At 35.1% G+C, this 17,638-nt stretch overlaps 1 protein-coding gene across 1 annotated transcript; it reads right to left on the minus strand.

Annotated features, from left to right (window-relative positions):
- Nucleotides 1–4,748: 4,748 nt before the first annotated feature.
- LOC132622209 (uncharacterized) lies at nt 4,749–10,986 on the minus strand. The gene is made up of 2 exons (XM_060336774.1): nt 10,466–10,986; nt 4,749–5,025 (listed from the first exon to the last, which is right to left on the minus strand). The coding sequence occupies exon 1, from the start codon at nt 10,847–10,849 to the stop codon at nt 10,469–10,471; it is 381 nt and encodes a 126-aa protein (XP_060192757.1). The 5' UTR covers nt 10,850–10,986; the 3' UTR covers nt 4,749–5,025; nt 10,466–10,468.
- Nucleotides 10,987–17,638: the final 6,652 nt, after the last annotated feature.

Here is a 17,638-nt window from a genome sequence, read left to right on the forward strand (position 1 = left end):
TGGTTGTTGCCTACTTCTTTGGGAGGATTGGTGACTTTGTTTCTTTTGTTCCTCTTATTGGTTTCAAACAATGCTACAGATTTAAAGATAACCTTGTTCTTCTTTTGATGCATCTTTTTTTTTTTCATTCTTCTTTTTTTTCTTTTGTCTTTCTTTCATGCTCAATATATTTATCACCTGATCATTCCTAACTTCCCTGATGCTTTTAGCAGTTGTGCCCATCACGATTTGATCTGTTTCCTTTACATTCCCCTAGCCATCTTTCTCAGATTTCTGATTTCCTAGATTGTTTATATTGTCTCCTTTCTCTGATAAATCATTGTTTTTTTGCCTCTCGACATCCAGTTGTTTTTGAGCCATAGGCAAACCAGATGCCCCTGTAGCTTCTATATTGATATTTTCCCCGTTAACTTCATGGAGATTAGGGACATTGTTCTTCTTCCTTTTTAGGACTCGACATTCCATCATGTTATGACCCAGTTTTTTGCAGTGTGTGCAATATTTGGGGAGTCCCTCATATTCTAGTTTTTGGAAAAAGCCTTTTAACGATGTAGATTCAGATTCGACACCAATCCAAATTCTATAAGGCAGTGATTTCAGTAAGTTGACCTCGACTCTGATTTTTGCCATACTTGGTCTAGTTCGACCCAACGTAGCATTATCAAGAGTTAAAGATGTTCCTAACGAATACATAAGTTATTTCAGGTAATGCCAACTGTGAAGGTAGAATGGAAAACCTGGTAGAAGAACCCATGTCAGAGTGATAGGGAGATCTTCCTCAGGTTTAAAATCTGGACTCCATTTCTGGAGCCACATCTGCGCTCCGTCAAACTCAAGCATTCTTCTAAACCATACTGTATTGAAATCCTCCATATTTTTTAGGTCTATGAACACATTGAAGTTATCATAGACTCCAATTGTAGCAGAGCCTTTCAGAACAATCATTTCCTTGAACTTCGACCTAATTTTATCGATTTGAGGTCTTGGCTTGAGGAACTTTCCAACCAGCGTATACCGACATTCTTCCGCCATTTCGGGTAAATAGTTTTAGGGCATGAAAGTAAGAGGGGTTTGGGAGCTAATTATTTTGTTTTCGAAGTATAGCAACGTTCTTTCCCCTTAAAATAATCCATTAAAAAAGCTTTTTAAAGGATTATATGTGATACGATTAGTTTGAACAAGAAAATAACTATCCTCACCTGGTATTTACTTCAAATCAAGCAAATTAATTTTTACAGTAATTAAAAATTAAAATGTAGATAAATTTTTACCTAATACTAAACCGCTCTGTAATAAGTACCCAACGGCTTTCGGTAGAATAGTACTCCCCCGTCCCACTTTATGTGACACATTAATCAAACTATCAAATTATCGATGTGAATTTGACAGAGACTATAATCTTCAAATTTAAAAGACATGGAAATTAATAAAGCGGCAATTAATTTTTTTTTTTAACCCTCAGATAATATTGTGCCACATAAAGTAAGACGATACTCCCTTCGTCTCAAATTATCTATCGTTTTTTTGTTTTACACGCTCCTTAAGAAATATTCATAATGATGGGTATTTGACTACTTTACCCTTATTTATAAGTTATATTCTCTTTCCATTAAATGTTTACTCTATTTATGTGTCATCTCCATTAATGACAAAATTCTACAAAGATAAAATGGAGAAAAGATAATTAATTGTCACTTTAACTTTTAAAATGATAAATAATTTAACTCAATTATTTTTAGTAACCAAGATAATTTGAGACGGGGGAGTATTTGATATATCATCATTTTCTAAACTATATTCAATGTTCCAGCTGATGAGGCAGTAAATTGCTGTAATTAGAGAAATCAATGGTTATGGTATCTCTTGTATGTTTCAACATAGAAATATTAGCATTCTCATGACTCATCTTAATGTAATCAATCAAAAGGAAGGTGTCTACCGAGAATCGTGACTGTGACTGTTAGTAGGTTAAAAAAATTCACCTAATTGGAAGCATCTAGTAAAATTGCTGTCCATACTCAGTAATCAAACAAGTCCTGATAAAGGAAACTTTTACAGATTTCTGACTACAATCAGAAAACATTGTTGTCAGGCATATTTCCCTTTCGATAATTAATTAGTTAGACAACCCATATGAAGAACTCCTATGATTTATTCCCAGTGATTAGCTATAGGTTTCTCAAAAGACAATCCACTGCCCTTGGGATATTTCCCCTTTTCCTGCCAAGATCATCTTTCTATCTGTCGGTAAATGAAAAGTCTCAAAGCAAAAATAAACCAATTACTACTTTTTCTCTGTTCCCGTTCATGTAGCATGACTTTTTATTATTAATTAATCAGTTTAAAAGGAATAAGTTTCGGCCTGTTTGACCAAACCTCAGGTAAGGTTAAGGTATATTTTCAAAAAAAAAAAAAAAAGTGCTTATAGTTTCATAGAGTTACGATGTTCGGCCAAGCTTTTAGATGAAAATAAGTGTTTTTGAATAGTAGCAGAAATTATTTTCTAGAAATCGAAGAAAATAGTTTTTACTAGAAGCACTCTTGGTCCCTTGAAACCCTGCCAAACACAAATTGTTGTTTTAACAAAAACAAACAGTACTCTTCGAAGGTAATTTTCGAAAAACACTTCCGACAAAAAACACTTTTCAAAATAAAAAGATTAAAATAAGCTAGCCAAACAGACTATAATGTTTCCTTTCTTGAAAGTTTACGGAAATTCAGACTATGTCACATAAACTAAAACAAACAAAATATTATTATTATTCTCTTTTTTCAAACAAGTCGAAGTTTGACTAATATGAATTCTGATTGATGCATATTTCACTCCATCCATTTAAGCTTATCTCAAATGATCAATATTATTACTTATACAAAATAGAAATAGCATTATTAAAAGTTCTTTATACTATTTTTTATTGGCATATAAATCTATAGATATGGGCGAAAGAATACAGAAAGAAAGACAAAAAGACTTAAAATATTGTTTATTATTGTCTCATAAGGGAAATTAAATGCAGTAGCAGTTTACTTTCTCTGCTATATTTGCATTATTCACTGCCACTGACAAGCATTCAATCTCAGTTTTATCCATCAGCCTTTAACCCCTCTGCTTCATTTTTAGGGTTTCTTTTCACTGACTAACGGACGAAATTAAATTACTGTATCACACAGAACTGACAATATCTATGAAGATGAAGATAAAGATAAGACAAAATTTAAAAACTTAGATGCTTACATATCGCGTACAGTTACAATTGAATGCCAGGGAAAAGTACGTTACTGTATATTGCGTAAATAATTAAGATAAAATTAATTTTTAAGCATTTTATATATAAATTGTAGGATCCATTCCTATAACAGAAACTCTCAGTGTGATGACAGACGGTTGAAAATTATTTTAGGTTGCAAAGTGGAATTTCAAGTGTTGATATAATTCTGAATGACTGGATTTTCTTTGTATACTGGAGTTATAAGAGTTGATAACTCTTTTCTCCTATAGGTTTTCATGGATTCAGTAAAGCACACTCCTTTTTGGAAAGACATGATATAACCCTAGAAATGTATAATTATTGAAACATTTGATAGTTGGATTTGTACGAAAAGCTAGAGTCTTGTTTATTTGAGGGTAAAGCAAAGTGCTGTCTCATTTCCAAATTGGGTTAAGATGTGAATCATAAAACAATTTGTCCACTTCAATTTTTGTTGGATTTTTGGGGCATGCGTGACTGTCGTACTATTATTCCATCTAACGATAACACACTTAAATTTGTACCAAAAAAGAAAAGACTCTTATTTGTTCCTGTTCATGCCCACAACACTCATAGCTTTACCCCCTAACTTTGACCCCAACATTGTGCTTTTGCACATCACTTTATCTTCTCTTTTTTGTTTGTCTAGTCATTTCCTGTAATTGGACCAAGGAAAACTTGTAAACTTAACTGGAAGACCAATTCAGAGACTATTAGACGTCTCGTAGAGCAACTTCCAACGAGGAGAATACAAGGTGTTAGCTGAGGACTCAGCTAACGCAATGTAGAGTGAACTCCAATAACAAAGAGTGCTTTCAAGTTAAGAACACTAGGAGTTCATGGGCCAGTATAGTGTCATCACAGAAAATCTACCTTAATTTCATTTGAGGGGGCGTCTGGTATGCTGTAAAATGTTGTCCATCAAGATATTTTGAAAATTAATATTTTACACCATATCAGATACCGGAGTAGCATCACAAAATTGGTGCCGGTTCAACTGGAAGACTAGAAGTAAAGCAACAAAGCAAAAAGTAATGGTCACAACTCGCAAGGATTGAATATTTGGTTAGAATACTAGTATTATCATTCCAAAATACTCATGCCTACTCGCAAATTATCTGGCAAGTATCACCAGCTAAGAAATTATTTAGTACCTTGGTGGTAAGGAGCCAACACATTCATCTACCTATCTTCGTTTTGTATAGGCTGGAACGGTTTTGGGAGAAGAAATTGAGTTACGTTTATATTTGGGAAACTAGCACTTATATGACCCGCTTTTTTGGAAGTATACTGATTTTGAAAATCGAAATTCTCATGCAACAATCTTCTTGGCAGGGAAGTATTGTGTCGATTCCAGCAATAAAAAATGATTGAGATAAGAAGTTCAGTAATTATATTGAAGCCACAACTAAAATTGATTTCATTATTTTTTTGATGAAGAAAATTGATTTCATTATTTTTGAACGGTATGAAATCAGGCAAAGCTGCAACACCATAAACTCTGGGAAATCAGAATCAGACTATATATAGCTAATCACATGCAGCATTCGACCAACTTCACCCTTCCAAACACAAGACAGGAAACAATCTGCATAATGCTAAATGAACAAAATTATTCAACTGGTGAAACTTTTCACTGTAAAACCAAATTGCTCCAAGAATATATATCTCAACATGTTAAAAGTAAAGGGAGTACATTTGCAATACACTTGGCTGACACTGCAAAACATCATCAGCTAAGATTATTGACAGCGAGTCTTCACCACAACTGCACAGCCTGGCAAAGAGGGAATTAAAGTAATTACAAATTATGTGATAATACCAGCAGACAGCTAAAGACATCAAATTCTCCATGACCAAAGAAAACAGAATTAGATTTAGAAAGAAAAAAAAAAGATACTACATTTTTCCATTCTGTGGAGGTGCCTATACAGCTAACTCTTTTTTCTAGCTACCTGCACTGCTGTGATAACTTCTATGCAATTGCTGATCCTTTGACAATTCAAATGCTAAAACAAGAGGATCAAATGCAAGGAAAGGGGACACTATAATGACATATGCTTAACATTGTGGAATTTCAGAACGTTGTCTCCATTTCTTGCTCTATTGTATTAAATTGAACGCTTTGTAGTGTTTAATGAACTTCTAACTCCACTTATTCTTGCAATAAAAGAACTAACTACTAGTTATTTCTCTTTACGATTACGTCACAAGATATATGGTGGACTTAAAGCTCAATAAGACTAGTGTCAAGTCTAATTCGAGCCCACTCGAGTAGTAAAGCATGCCAAGCCTGACTTTCCAAGTAACCGGTTTGTTGGACTAACGACCTTGAAGAGCCTACTCTTTATTCCTTTTTTCTTTTTGTTTTCAACTGTTGGCCAGGTATAAATACCAAGCAGTCCTTATCTTCAGTTTTCCTCATTTACCAGTAGGCCGTCCCTTCTCCTTCTCTTAGTGTTGTTCCTTCGTGTCACCCTCTCTCCAGCATATTTTTGTCATAAGGTAAATAATCTTATTAATGTTGGGAAAAAACCATATAATTTTTATTTATTTTTTGGAACTGCAAAAAGAAAACTCTTATAACTCCAGTATACAAATATGTAGAAAACCTACAAGCAAATACCCTCTCTCCAGCATACTTTTATCGTTTTCCCTCTTACTTGTCTCTCTCTTTCGTTAATTGGCCTAAGATCTAAATTAGATGAGCAGCTAGTGTAGATATATTGCCAGCCATATAAAACAACCCTCCTACTCATCTCCAGCATCCTTTAGACAAATGCAACAAATCCATAGTCTTATTTCAGTATCGGATGCATTGCGTTTATTTTTGGTTTTCCTGTTGTATGGAGATTTGAGGATATGTTAAAACTTTGTTCAACTCAGATCTTTCATTATTATTCCAGATATGAGAGTTGTAGGATAATTTTTGTTAAGCTTTATTCATAATTTTTACCAATTCTAAGTTTGGTTTAGTAAAAGTTATTTAATCGTTCACTGTAAAAGTTAACCACACCTGTGGAGCCAGTCTCTAGCTCAGAGAAAACCTGACTGTCTCGAGCTCAAGCTTGATTAATCTCAGGCAAACCTTGAGCTCATTGTCACAACTAAACGGACAGTAGACTTTTGGACTAAGGGGGCTAGAACAAGGCACACACCCTGTGAATGTTCCAAGTATATAGCACTGCTTGCCTCAACATCACCCCCAAGCATGGACTACTAGACATACTCTCAGTTAGTTTTCCCTTTCATCATCTCCTAGGGACTAGCTATATAATGAAATAAGCACATGGCAATTGGTCGGACAAGTTATCCTAATTAAATAACATCACAATCCCATTAAGAAGACCCTATCACGGCTCTCTGTCGGACAAGTTATCCTAATTAAATAACATCACAATCCCATTAAGAAGACCCTATCACGGCTCTCATAAGGTTACCATCCCAAACCAGTTGTAATTTTATAACTCTTAAGTGCCTTTAAGATATAGATGGCTACTTTAATCTAGAAGAGTATCGACAGAAGTTGAAGAACATTACTCTTTTTAAAAAAAAAAAAAATCAAGCAAAGGTATTTTCATTCATAAGCATGGCCAGACTGGCCGTATACATGGGGTGTAGCAAAAGGTAAAGAATCTACACAGTATGATTCTCTACAAACTCCGCCCAATCATCTATACAACAAGGAGCTTTCTGATAACGCCAAAAGAAAATAAGGGAGCGGAGACTACTCAACTGAGAGAAACTTGATTGTACTCCTTCAAAAGCTCTCCTACTTCTCTCTCTCTCCACACTACCCATATTAACGCAAGTGGAACAGTGTTCCGAGCCCTTCGTGTGAAGGACATTACTATATCTACATAGTCAAAAAATGAAGTAACTACTTGTTTGTTGAGATAATTCAGTTTCATGCTAACATGATACACAACTAGAACTTTCATAATTCAAACTTCACAACTTTTGATCTCATCAAGATGGTTGCATCTATTCTTAGTTCATTATCTTGTTATAGCTTTAAAAGGGTGAAATAAAGTGGTTCAGAACCATGAGGTCTCATATTCAAATCCCAGTGGAGGCAAAACACTAGGTTAATTTTTTCCCATCGGTCCAACTACTGGCGGATAGAGCTTGTCTAATATAGTAATCAAGGCACATTGAACTTTCTTAGGCAAAATTATACATATTTAACTTTATATGTTAACAGTAGAGTCGACTCAACCTAATCGCAAGTACATAAATAATAAATCTCATCAGAATGATTTTGCCAAGTCAACTACAATGTTAACAATGAGATAAACTTACTTTGTGTCTCACACAACTGACACAAGTTATGTGCAACTTCTTATTTGTTTCACAATTGGTACACCCAAAATTTCTGGACCCAAAAGTGTCCACTGACTTATGAAGCAAAAAGAAGACTCACACAACTTGCGTGAGTTGTGTGAGTCACAAAATAAAATTTCTTGAAACTGACCAGAACATGCAAACACCATGATAATAAGCGGAGTTCATGGAAAGGGAGGGGAAGGGAAGGGAAAAATTTAGGGAATAGATCAGTGTACTTCCATTTGGCAAAGCACTTATATGCCCTTGTATGTTGTTTGGTGTGATCAAAGGGAAGCAAAACAAACTTTACTTTTTATCAGTTCTGAATAGGTTAAGGGAGCTGACTAGAATAATAAACCAATCATTTTGACTACCCTCCCTCGCTATGCCTATTGCCCCACCTGAATCTTCGTCATCCAACCCAGTAGACAAAGAAGTAGACACTAACATGATTGCTAATTCGTGCTCAGAGACAATCTGGTACTTTAAAACAAAAGGAGGAAAAATCCATTATATAACGTCAGTCGTCAAACTAGTCAATACTCAAACAGGTTATGGAAAAAAAAAACATAAATTAAGCTAATCCTGTTTTGAAACCTTATCAACTAGTGCTATTTGGCGTAAATATTAAGTGGTATAAAAGATAAGGTCAATATGCAATTTTCTGTCTTTCTGGCACATGTGGTTTTGGTAATACCACATTATTTATTTGTTAAAAGCACCATTAGCGGTACAATTTTGAACAGAATGTTTAATTGGGTAACACTAACACCATTACTATCAGCTATAATATGCTGTTTTCCTTTAAAAAGGGGAAAAGGAGAAGACTTGAAACTTCTAAAGAGGTTGGGAATTGGATTTTGCTGACAATTTGCAAAGGGCACAATTGTAGAAGGTTAGGAAAACTGGAGCAGAGGCCAGAGGTGATCATGACAGCGGCAAAAAGCAAAAAGGGAGAGTGTGCCACCAAAGGCTAAGTTTTGGAAAGGGTGGGATGGAGCCATGGAAGGAAGCAACCTTCATTAGCAAGAGCCAAAAAGGAGGCTATGGTAGCTCAATCTGGAGGGCAGAACAAATGGGGGCAACAACAAGGTTATCAGGAAGGAGAGACCACTCGATTGGAGGGAAGGGTAGTTAGGGCGTCACTACTCACGAGCTACGGAAAGGCAAATGCAGAGAGGTATGACAACAGCAACTACGGGGCTTAAGGTAAGGAAGGAAGAAACTCCTTTTTAGTTAAACATAATATACAAACTTCAGCATCTTTTGTACCAGAACTATTTGGTCTGTAAACTTTCTTTTCTACTTCAAACTGGAAAGTATTTTAATAAAATTGCATGTCTATTTCAATTTTAGGTTTTTAATGCATTGATTTACCTTTTGCCCAGTTTTTTCTGATAGATACCCCACATATTTTCCCCAATAGCATAATGCTCAAATTGCACAAACCTAGCTAAGCAGTTCTTCCTTTTAAATCTCACTTCAAGTTTAGCCCCCAAATTCTGATACCTACACAAGACTTTCTCATTGTAGACTGCTATCAAAGTTGCAAGTACATCCCATTTTATCTTCCCACAAGGAGAGGGAGGGAAGGGATAAAATCTCATCAAGTGCTTAAAACGCCAAATAAAATTCATTTTCCTTCCCAAATATCTCAACTCTTACTTAAATATCACTTGTTTCAATTAACTCTTAAGCATTGTCTCCAACGTCTATACTCAAAATATCACAAAAACACAATCTGCATGCCATCTTATACCTTGTAGGACTACTAGGGGTGTCAAATTTGGCCCAAAAGGTGATGGCCCGTCCAACCCGCCCAAAATTTTATGGATTGGGCTCAAGATAATTTTATATTGGGTTGATTTTAGCCCAACCCAACATAGCCCATTTTAAAGTGATCTCCATCTTAGCCCAATACTAGCCCAATTCTAGCCCATTTTTAAGATTTACTTAAATTTGGGTTTATTGCTTGAGATTTACTTCTTCTTTTTTTATGTATACACGTTTCTTGTATCATGTATCTTACAAGTTTGTGGTATGTTTAATATGAAGGGAAATATTTTCACGAAAATATGTTTAATATGATGGGAAATATTTTTCACGAAAAATGTTTTTCTCGAAAATATTTACCACGGAAAATGTTTTCCTCAAAAATATTTTTCACGAAAAATCCGTGAAAATATTTTTCGCGAAAAATATTTTTCTAGAAAATAGACCCTTCAAAAAAACTGGGTCAAGTTGGGCGGGTCATGACCCAGCCCATTTTTAGCCCAATTCAGCCCAAGTAACTTTTGGGCCAAAGTTAGCCCAACCCATTTATTACCTCAGCCCATTTTGATTGGGCCAATTTCAGCCCAACCCGCCCATTTGACACCCCTAAGGACTACCATATGCTATCACCTACTTTAATACTCAACCAAACACTGCAAAATGATCTGGATATGTTTTTCCATGAAAAATAGAACATTTTCCTCCACACCAAACACACCCCTAGAGTAAGTTGGAATACTACATCTTCAAATCCCTAGCGGAGACGAACTAAAAGAACCACCAATTCAAGACAAATGTAATAAATCGCATTAAAGAGAAGCTCTAAATTCCTCCTATATCAGAATACCAGCTAAACCATAGTGCCTCGCATATTATCATCAAACGTTCAAAATAATAAACTCTACGAAACAATGAGGACTTAGAGAAAGTAGATTACTTATCAGAATGAAATGGGTCCAAATAGAGCATAATACGTAAACAATGATATCTCCTATCCCAGCTAGTTTCATAATTAAGCATACACGACTGATTAATCAAAAAACAAACTCTATTTCGACTAATGATAAATAGCTAAACAGATATAACAAAAAACCCTAAAAATGAAAAGCGAATAATACCTTCTATTTCTGGTAACCACCACCAATAGCATTATCATCCTCAACAACCTTAGCAGTCAAATAAGGTTTAGGGAAATCATTAACATCAAACTTATACTCCATCCTCATCTTCTCCACATCAGCTTTATTAAGGACCGTTCGCCTAATTGGAGGACGGTTACGTCTCTGGTCACGAGAATAATACTTTATATCAAACACGGTTTCCGGGTCGGATGAGGGCACGATGGCTTCAGCTTGGGCAGTTGCCGGGCAGAAGATACGATATTCTGTTGCTTTGGGTATAGAGGGGAGATATTCGGGACTTGTTTGGGGACCTGTGAATTCCCATGGTTTTTTCATGAACTTTTTTAGGGTTTGGATCACTGATTTGCCTGACGAAGCCATTGAAGAGATCTGTTTGTCCGTGGTAAAGGTCGGATCTTTTCCCTTTTTTGTTGGTTTCAGGACAGAGACGACGACTCTTTTGGGCTGGCCAACGGTGTGTTGCGGGTCGGCCTTTGGGCCTACTCAATTTCTCAATGGGCAATTCGCAGGAATATCCTTCTTTTGGGCGGTCTTTAATTTTTGTCCGTACTTCATGAAACTTCAAATCGACGTTCTGGTTTCAGCCATGATAAAATATGATCATATTATACGGATACGGACCGTATAATATGTCCATATAATTTCCGCCTCATTTTTGTATAAATTCAAGTCTTCAGTTCTTTTATTTCATTATTCACAATTCCAAGCCGTAGCAACAATCCAAAACATCAAGGTAAGTCAATCCAAACCCTTCCAACTCAATTCTAACATATACTCTAATAATCTAAGCAAGAAATCATTGTTCCTAAACTAAGGTTTTCAAGAAAACTCATCTCAAGGTTCAAGATTTTGGAAATCTTTTTCAAAGTTAAAATCTTTAATTCAAGTTTGGAGCATTACCGGGTATGTAGAGTTACTATCTACGCGTGGGAACATCATTGTTCTTCCCCACGCCTCAAAATCCATAAATTATGATTCTCTACTAAAACTAGGGTTTCTATACCATGTTCATGATAACCCTAGGCCCATGTTCATGATTATATTATGTATGAATTGCTATTATTCTATCATTGTGTTCTTAATAACTCCATATGATTATTGAGAATCGGTCTGTAATCCATGAAAACCCATATCTTATATTCCATGGGTTCTTGCATGCATATTTTAGCTAAAATGATTATTTCATGAATATCCTACATGTCTACAAGCTTTCATGCAACTATATTATATAATTACTTTCATGCTATGATACAAGATACATAAATGCTAAATACAAGTTATTTCATGAAACCACGTTTACAAGTTATTTCATGATATCCATGTACAAGCAAGTTATATTCATGAAAACCATGGGCAGCAAATGTCACTTATTTTACATGTTCATGTTTTTGGGAGTTGCATTAATTACCGAGAAGGCTTCAAACAGCCTGAAACTACGTAGCCACCGTAGGACGAGGATTGCTCCACCCATGCTTAGGACGATCTCTCATAATGACTGGATCCTTTCATAATATTATTAAATCTCATGTCCCTGGCAAGGTATGAGTGTTCTGCTGGTAGGACGCAAGTACCAGACCATGTTGTCTGTTATATTTACTACTCTCCCTACGCACGATACTTTACACATGTTATATATGTACTCATGTTCATGATCATGTTTCAGCTCAGTCTCTGTTATGTTATTTTCATGTCCCACGTTAATTCTTTCAGTTGCTTTACATACCAGTACATTCAATGTGCTGACGTCCCCTTTTATTGCCTGGGGGCCTGCATTTCACGATGCAGGTACGGATTTACAGGACGACGCCGCTGCTCATTAGGATCTGCACGTACCAGCTTATTGGTGAGCCCCATCTCATTCGGGGTTTAATCAACTCTTTATTTTATGATTAGCTATGCATCTAAGGTATGATGGGGGCCTTGTCCCAGCGAGTATGTTTTCCATATTCAGACTTATGTTAGAGGTTTCATAGACTAGACAAGTCAGTTATGTCATGTCACACTTTCGGAGTCGTATAGCCATTTTGGCTCATTCATGTTATTTCCGCACTCATGTTTAAACAAGTATTTTGATTTAGTATTATGACTTATTGCATTTTATAAAGGTTCATCATGCACTCACGTTAAATTCCACTCATGTTATGCCTCATGATGATTCAGCAAGCCATGTGGTTCGCTCGGTCACATGCAGTAAGGCACCGAGTGCCATGTTTCACCCAGGCCATGGTTCGGGGCGTGACAGTAGAGTTTTGGCCAAAATTATGCCTAAATGACTTTCATGTTGTTTTGCATATTCTCAGCATGGAAAGTTGGCAACTCATCCATGCCAGTAGGGGCGTCAATGGTTTTTAAAAAATTGTACCGTACCGAAGTGTTGTTTAGGTTTTTTTAATAAAACCGACAGTTTTTATATAAATTTATAACCGTACAGAATAATTAGGTGGGTTTTTAATTTTAGAAAAATGAACCAAAAAAAATCGAACCGTACCGAATACGTTTATATGTGTAAAATATATTCTATATATTAAATTTAAATATAATAAAATATTAAAAATTTCGTCTTGAGTTCGAGATGATGAAAATCACTACAAGCCAGCAACATAATTAACACTTAAAGTCCTACGCTGAAACCTATTATACTACTCCTAGTAAAATTCAATTAGTTCTACCATCTCGAGTAGTAACAACCTTGTAAGGTACAAGGTATTCCAACGATCTTGGATAGAAAACTACAAAGTATTAGATATCTTTCTTATCATATGATTTTAAATTTATCTTATTGGATATTTAATCTTAGTAGACTCTGTTCTTGAGTCCCATCTTGATTGATTTTTTCCTCCTCGTGCGATCTAAATTATAATTTTTGTCTTTGCTTAACATTGCTTTACCCTATCATAAAATAGTGCGATCACTCTTTATTCTTGTCTTCTTTCATGTTTTCTTGATTCATCGCGCTTTAAATAATAAAAATGTCTAGAGAATTTTTTCCAAAGTCCTATAAAAGTATGCATGATATCGTGACTATAACATGTTGTTCTTTTTCTAAAAAAAAACCGAAAATTGACCGAACCGTACCGATACCAAAGAGAAACCGAGATGATGGGACGGTTTCGAAAAGTCTAATTAAGTTCTACAAAAACAAATAACCGAAAAATTGGCATGGTATAAATTTTATAAAATAACCGCCCGAATCATACCATTGACACCCCTACATGCCACTGCTTGATTTTTCAATCGACCCATTTACTGCTTGCAATTTTACAAACATCAAGCATTTAGAAAACATAAAAATTTAAAATTCAGCAAAAGCGACTTGAAGGTTCTGCCTTATGACAGAGTTTTGAAGGCAAAATTCTGTCTTGCGAATCTAAACCTCTGCCTTGCGAAATTCCTTCTTTTTTTTACGGAGCTGGGGTTCGAACCCAGAACCTTGAAATATTAGGCGATGGGCAAAAATTAAAGACCACCCCAAAAGTAGGGCAATACGCGCAAAAAAATGTTCTCAATGACCAATGTTTAAAACTTGGGTCATTTGCACTTTTGTTCCTATTTTGTCATGGTCCTTAATTTTTGGCCATCAAGAGAAATAGCTTTCTTCGCGGGGCATAACATATATTTTCGCATAATAATATTCCATGAGTTCCCCCATGCCGTTTAGAGAATTTATATACCGCTAGGCATAAGTTTGGTTTTGAAGGACAAAAATTAAAGCCAGTCCAACAACATACCCAGTTAAATCCCACAATGTGGGATCTAGGGAAAGTAAATTCTATGCAGACGTTACCCATATCTTGGAAAGTAGGGAGGTTATTTTCGAAAGACCCTCTGCTCAAGAGAAAGCATGGCAAAAATAAGTCAGATAAGGACAAACAATTCAAAGCAATATGAAAATGAAAATAGCCAAAGCGAAAAAGCCATGACTAAGCAGTATGAAAAAAAAGGAGTAGTAATTACCACAAATAAATAAGATAATTGAAGTACAAGAAACAATCGATTGTAGCAGAAATCAAAGCAAGCCATTTAAAGGGAAAAAATTTAAAGATCATACCATTTGAAGCGAAAACCGTGCAATTTCTCCTTAAAGATTTTCTTATAACGTAAATTGAGAATTAAATGATACAAACTTTCTTAATTTGAAAAACAAACTATTAGCCAATATATAAGAAAATCGGATTTTTAATAATTTTACGCACAAAATAATATTCATATAGTAAGATTGTGAAAGTTTAAATGGTCAATTCTATTTTTTTTTTTTTTGGGAAATCCTAATTAGTTACCAAACTGCTGAGTTGGTTGAGTAGGGAATCTCTCAAATGGGAGATCTCAAATTTGAAACACCCTGCATGCTTTCTTGGTTGAGCTCATCGCACGAGGCTTGCCTAATGTATTTTACCTTTCCTACGTGGTTTGCAAGCTATTACATTGGAGGGGTTTACCTTGTGCGCGCATCAGAGGGATAGACGCTACAAGTTCCCTTGTCAACAAACAAAATTCTAATTTATTACAAGATAAATTATGAAAAATTCGTAATTTTTCTTTTTATATAAAATTCTTTTCTCCTTTAATTTATCGAGAATCCAAACTTAAATTTATTTTTGAAATTTTTATTGGATATTAACGTGAAAGAGAAGGAAAATACATAAACCCCCCCCCCCCCCCCCCCCCCCCAACAACGTATACTCAGATTAATTATGACGCACCCAATCTTTGCGGACGACCTATTACCCCCCTGGCCTTATTTTTTCTGTATTTTTGTACTCTTTTTCGGCCATTTTTACACGACCCCCACTTTTTAATTGTTAGGTGTGATACACGCGCCCAGTCTTTTTCTCATCATTTTTTTTTTCAGTTTGCTCAGGTCTTCTTAGATTGATTACTACACCAAAAAAAAAAAAAAAAAAAAAAAAAACAGAAAATCTAAAAATAGAAACCACTGTTGTTGGTGATTTTCTTGAAGTAGTGTGTCATTGTTTGAGTTTATATTAGTCATGAACAGATCTAAAAGTTCAAAATAATTTTTTTTGTTGAAAACGTGATTTAGATCTATGCAAATCTATTTGATTTTTGTAATTTAGATTGGGAGTTATTGTTTGAAGTATGAATTTGAGTTGAACCTAAGTGAACTTTGAGATTTGAAAACTGAATGTGGGCTTGAAAACGTGAACCACTATTGTTGGTTTCTTCATTGTCTGAAAGCTGCGGATTGAAATCTAGGTGTTGCCCATGTGTTGTTGAAATCAGCTTGTCATGATAGATTGGAGTTAAAACTCATTTTATTGACTGATTAGAGAAGCTTGGAAGTGATAAAGTTTTGAAAACCTCCATTGTTGAATTTTTGAAGAAGCCGGAAAGGTGAGCTAGTGTTTTTTGGATTCCTTTGTTGGATTAAACCTATTGGAGAAGGACGTCGAAGCTAGAGAACGTAATAACCATGGAAAGGTCAAAAATTCAAAGCAAAGCAGTCCGCCATTGACGAGCTCCATTGAAGCTTCGAGTTCGAAGTTTCGGGTTGCCACAAACGAACTCCGATTTGAATGGGTAATATCTCAAAAGAACTGAAACGTCGAGAGGAATTCGAAACCTGAAATTTGGGGCTGTTTGGTTGAGATTTGAGGTGTATTTGGTTGGATTTTAAGCAGCTTCTATACCCTCACGCGCTGTTGCTTCTGGTTGACACAAAAATGGCCGAAAAAGGGTACAAAAATAAAGAAAAAATAAGGTCGGGGGGGGGGGGGGGTAATAGATCGCCCGCAAAGGTTGGGTGCGTCATAATTAATTCGAGTATACGTTTGGGGGGGGGGGGGGGGGGTTTATGTATTTTCCCTGAAAGATATACAGGGAACAAGGGCAGACTTATAGTACAATATACAGATTCATGGAAACCAATAGGTCTTGTCCAGAATTTGTATATACATCTAAAAATACACTAAATACTTATAATATTTGATTGTATACTCAGTTATTGTGTATTTTAACTTAAAATTATTATAGAAATCTATAAACTTCTATTTGTGGATAACGAGGAAAAGGTTGTGTACGTATATTTTAGTTTTCAAAGACGTGTAACATGAGGGAAATTCAGAGCGTACATTTTTTGTGATTAAATCATAGACGAAGCAGGATAAGTTCCTTTCTTGATTTTTTTTCAAAAAAACTTTAGGTTTAATTCTCATACTGGTCACTATTTAAGCCTTCATTACTACTTATGATAAGGGGGAATCTAAAGATTTTGTAGTCACTTAGTTAGATTCTAACTAATGGTTACTAATCAAAAGGCTTCTCTTCCAAATTCAACCTTTTAGTTGTCATTTATTGCTTATCTACTTGAGAGGGTGATGTGGAATGCACTATAGCTTTTTTTATATGCCTCATTTTTCTCCTACTATATATTGCTTTATTGACTAAATATTTTTTAAAATTTGTGTAAATTTTAAATGAACACATAAATTACGACTTATTTCAATTGAGCACGTGAACACATGATAATATGTTTTTATTGGACATTTTCTATTTAAATTTTAAAAATACTTTTGCATGTATTCTCAAATGTCTATTACATAGATAAGTTAACTATTTAAAATATATCACCTCCTTTAATATACGCATTAGCCTCAATAACCTGTAAATCCTTGAAATCGTTCCAACTATAACTGATGTGTACAATTAAAGAAAGTGACATATTTTATGCTTGTGTACTTAAATATTACATAATTTTTAGTTTTCCAACCAATAGTAATACTCCCTCCTCTCAATTTAAGTGTCTTAGGTTGACTGGGCACGAAGTTTAAGAAATAAAGAGAGACTTTTGAATCTTGTAGTCTTAAATTAAAGATGTGTGTAGTTTTTTAAATCTTGTGGTCTAAAACTTACCAAAACTTACTTAATATAGAAAGAGACACCTTTTTTAGGACAAATAAAAAAGGAAAATAAAACACTTAAATTGGGACGGAGGGAGTATCAAACAATTGTAACAAAAGGGAGCAATCATATTAAAGGTTTTTGAGTATCGTTTTTTTTTTTTGGGTTGGTGTTGGTGGTGGGGGGGGGGGGAGGGTGGAGGGTGGGTGTTAAAAAAGCATAGGGACACGTGATTAAATTAAGCATGAAGCGTTGAAGCCTTATTTTTGTTTAAAAAATGATTAGAATGTA

This window comes from Lycium barbarum, chromosome 12 (assembly GCF_019175385.1).
Source record: "Lycium barbarum isolate Lr01 chromosome 12, ASM1917538v2, whole genome shotgun sequence".
Lineage (NCBI taxonomy): Eukaryota > Viridiplantae > Streptophyta > Magnoliopsida > Solanales > Solanaceae > Lycium > Lycium barbarum.

Excerpts from the sequence above, each read along its gene's own strand:
- LOC132622209 (XM_060336774.1), bottom strand. The coding sequence starts at position 10,849 with ATGGCTTCGTCAGGCAAATCAGTGATCCAAACCCTAAAAAAGTTCATG.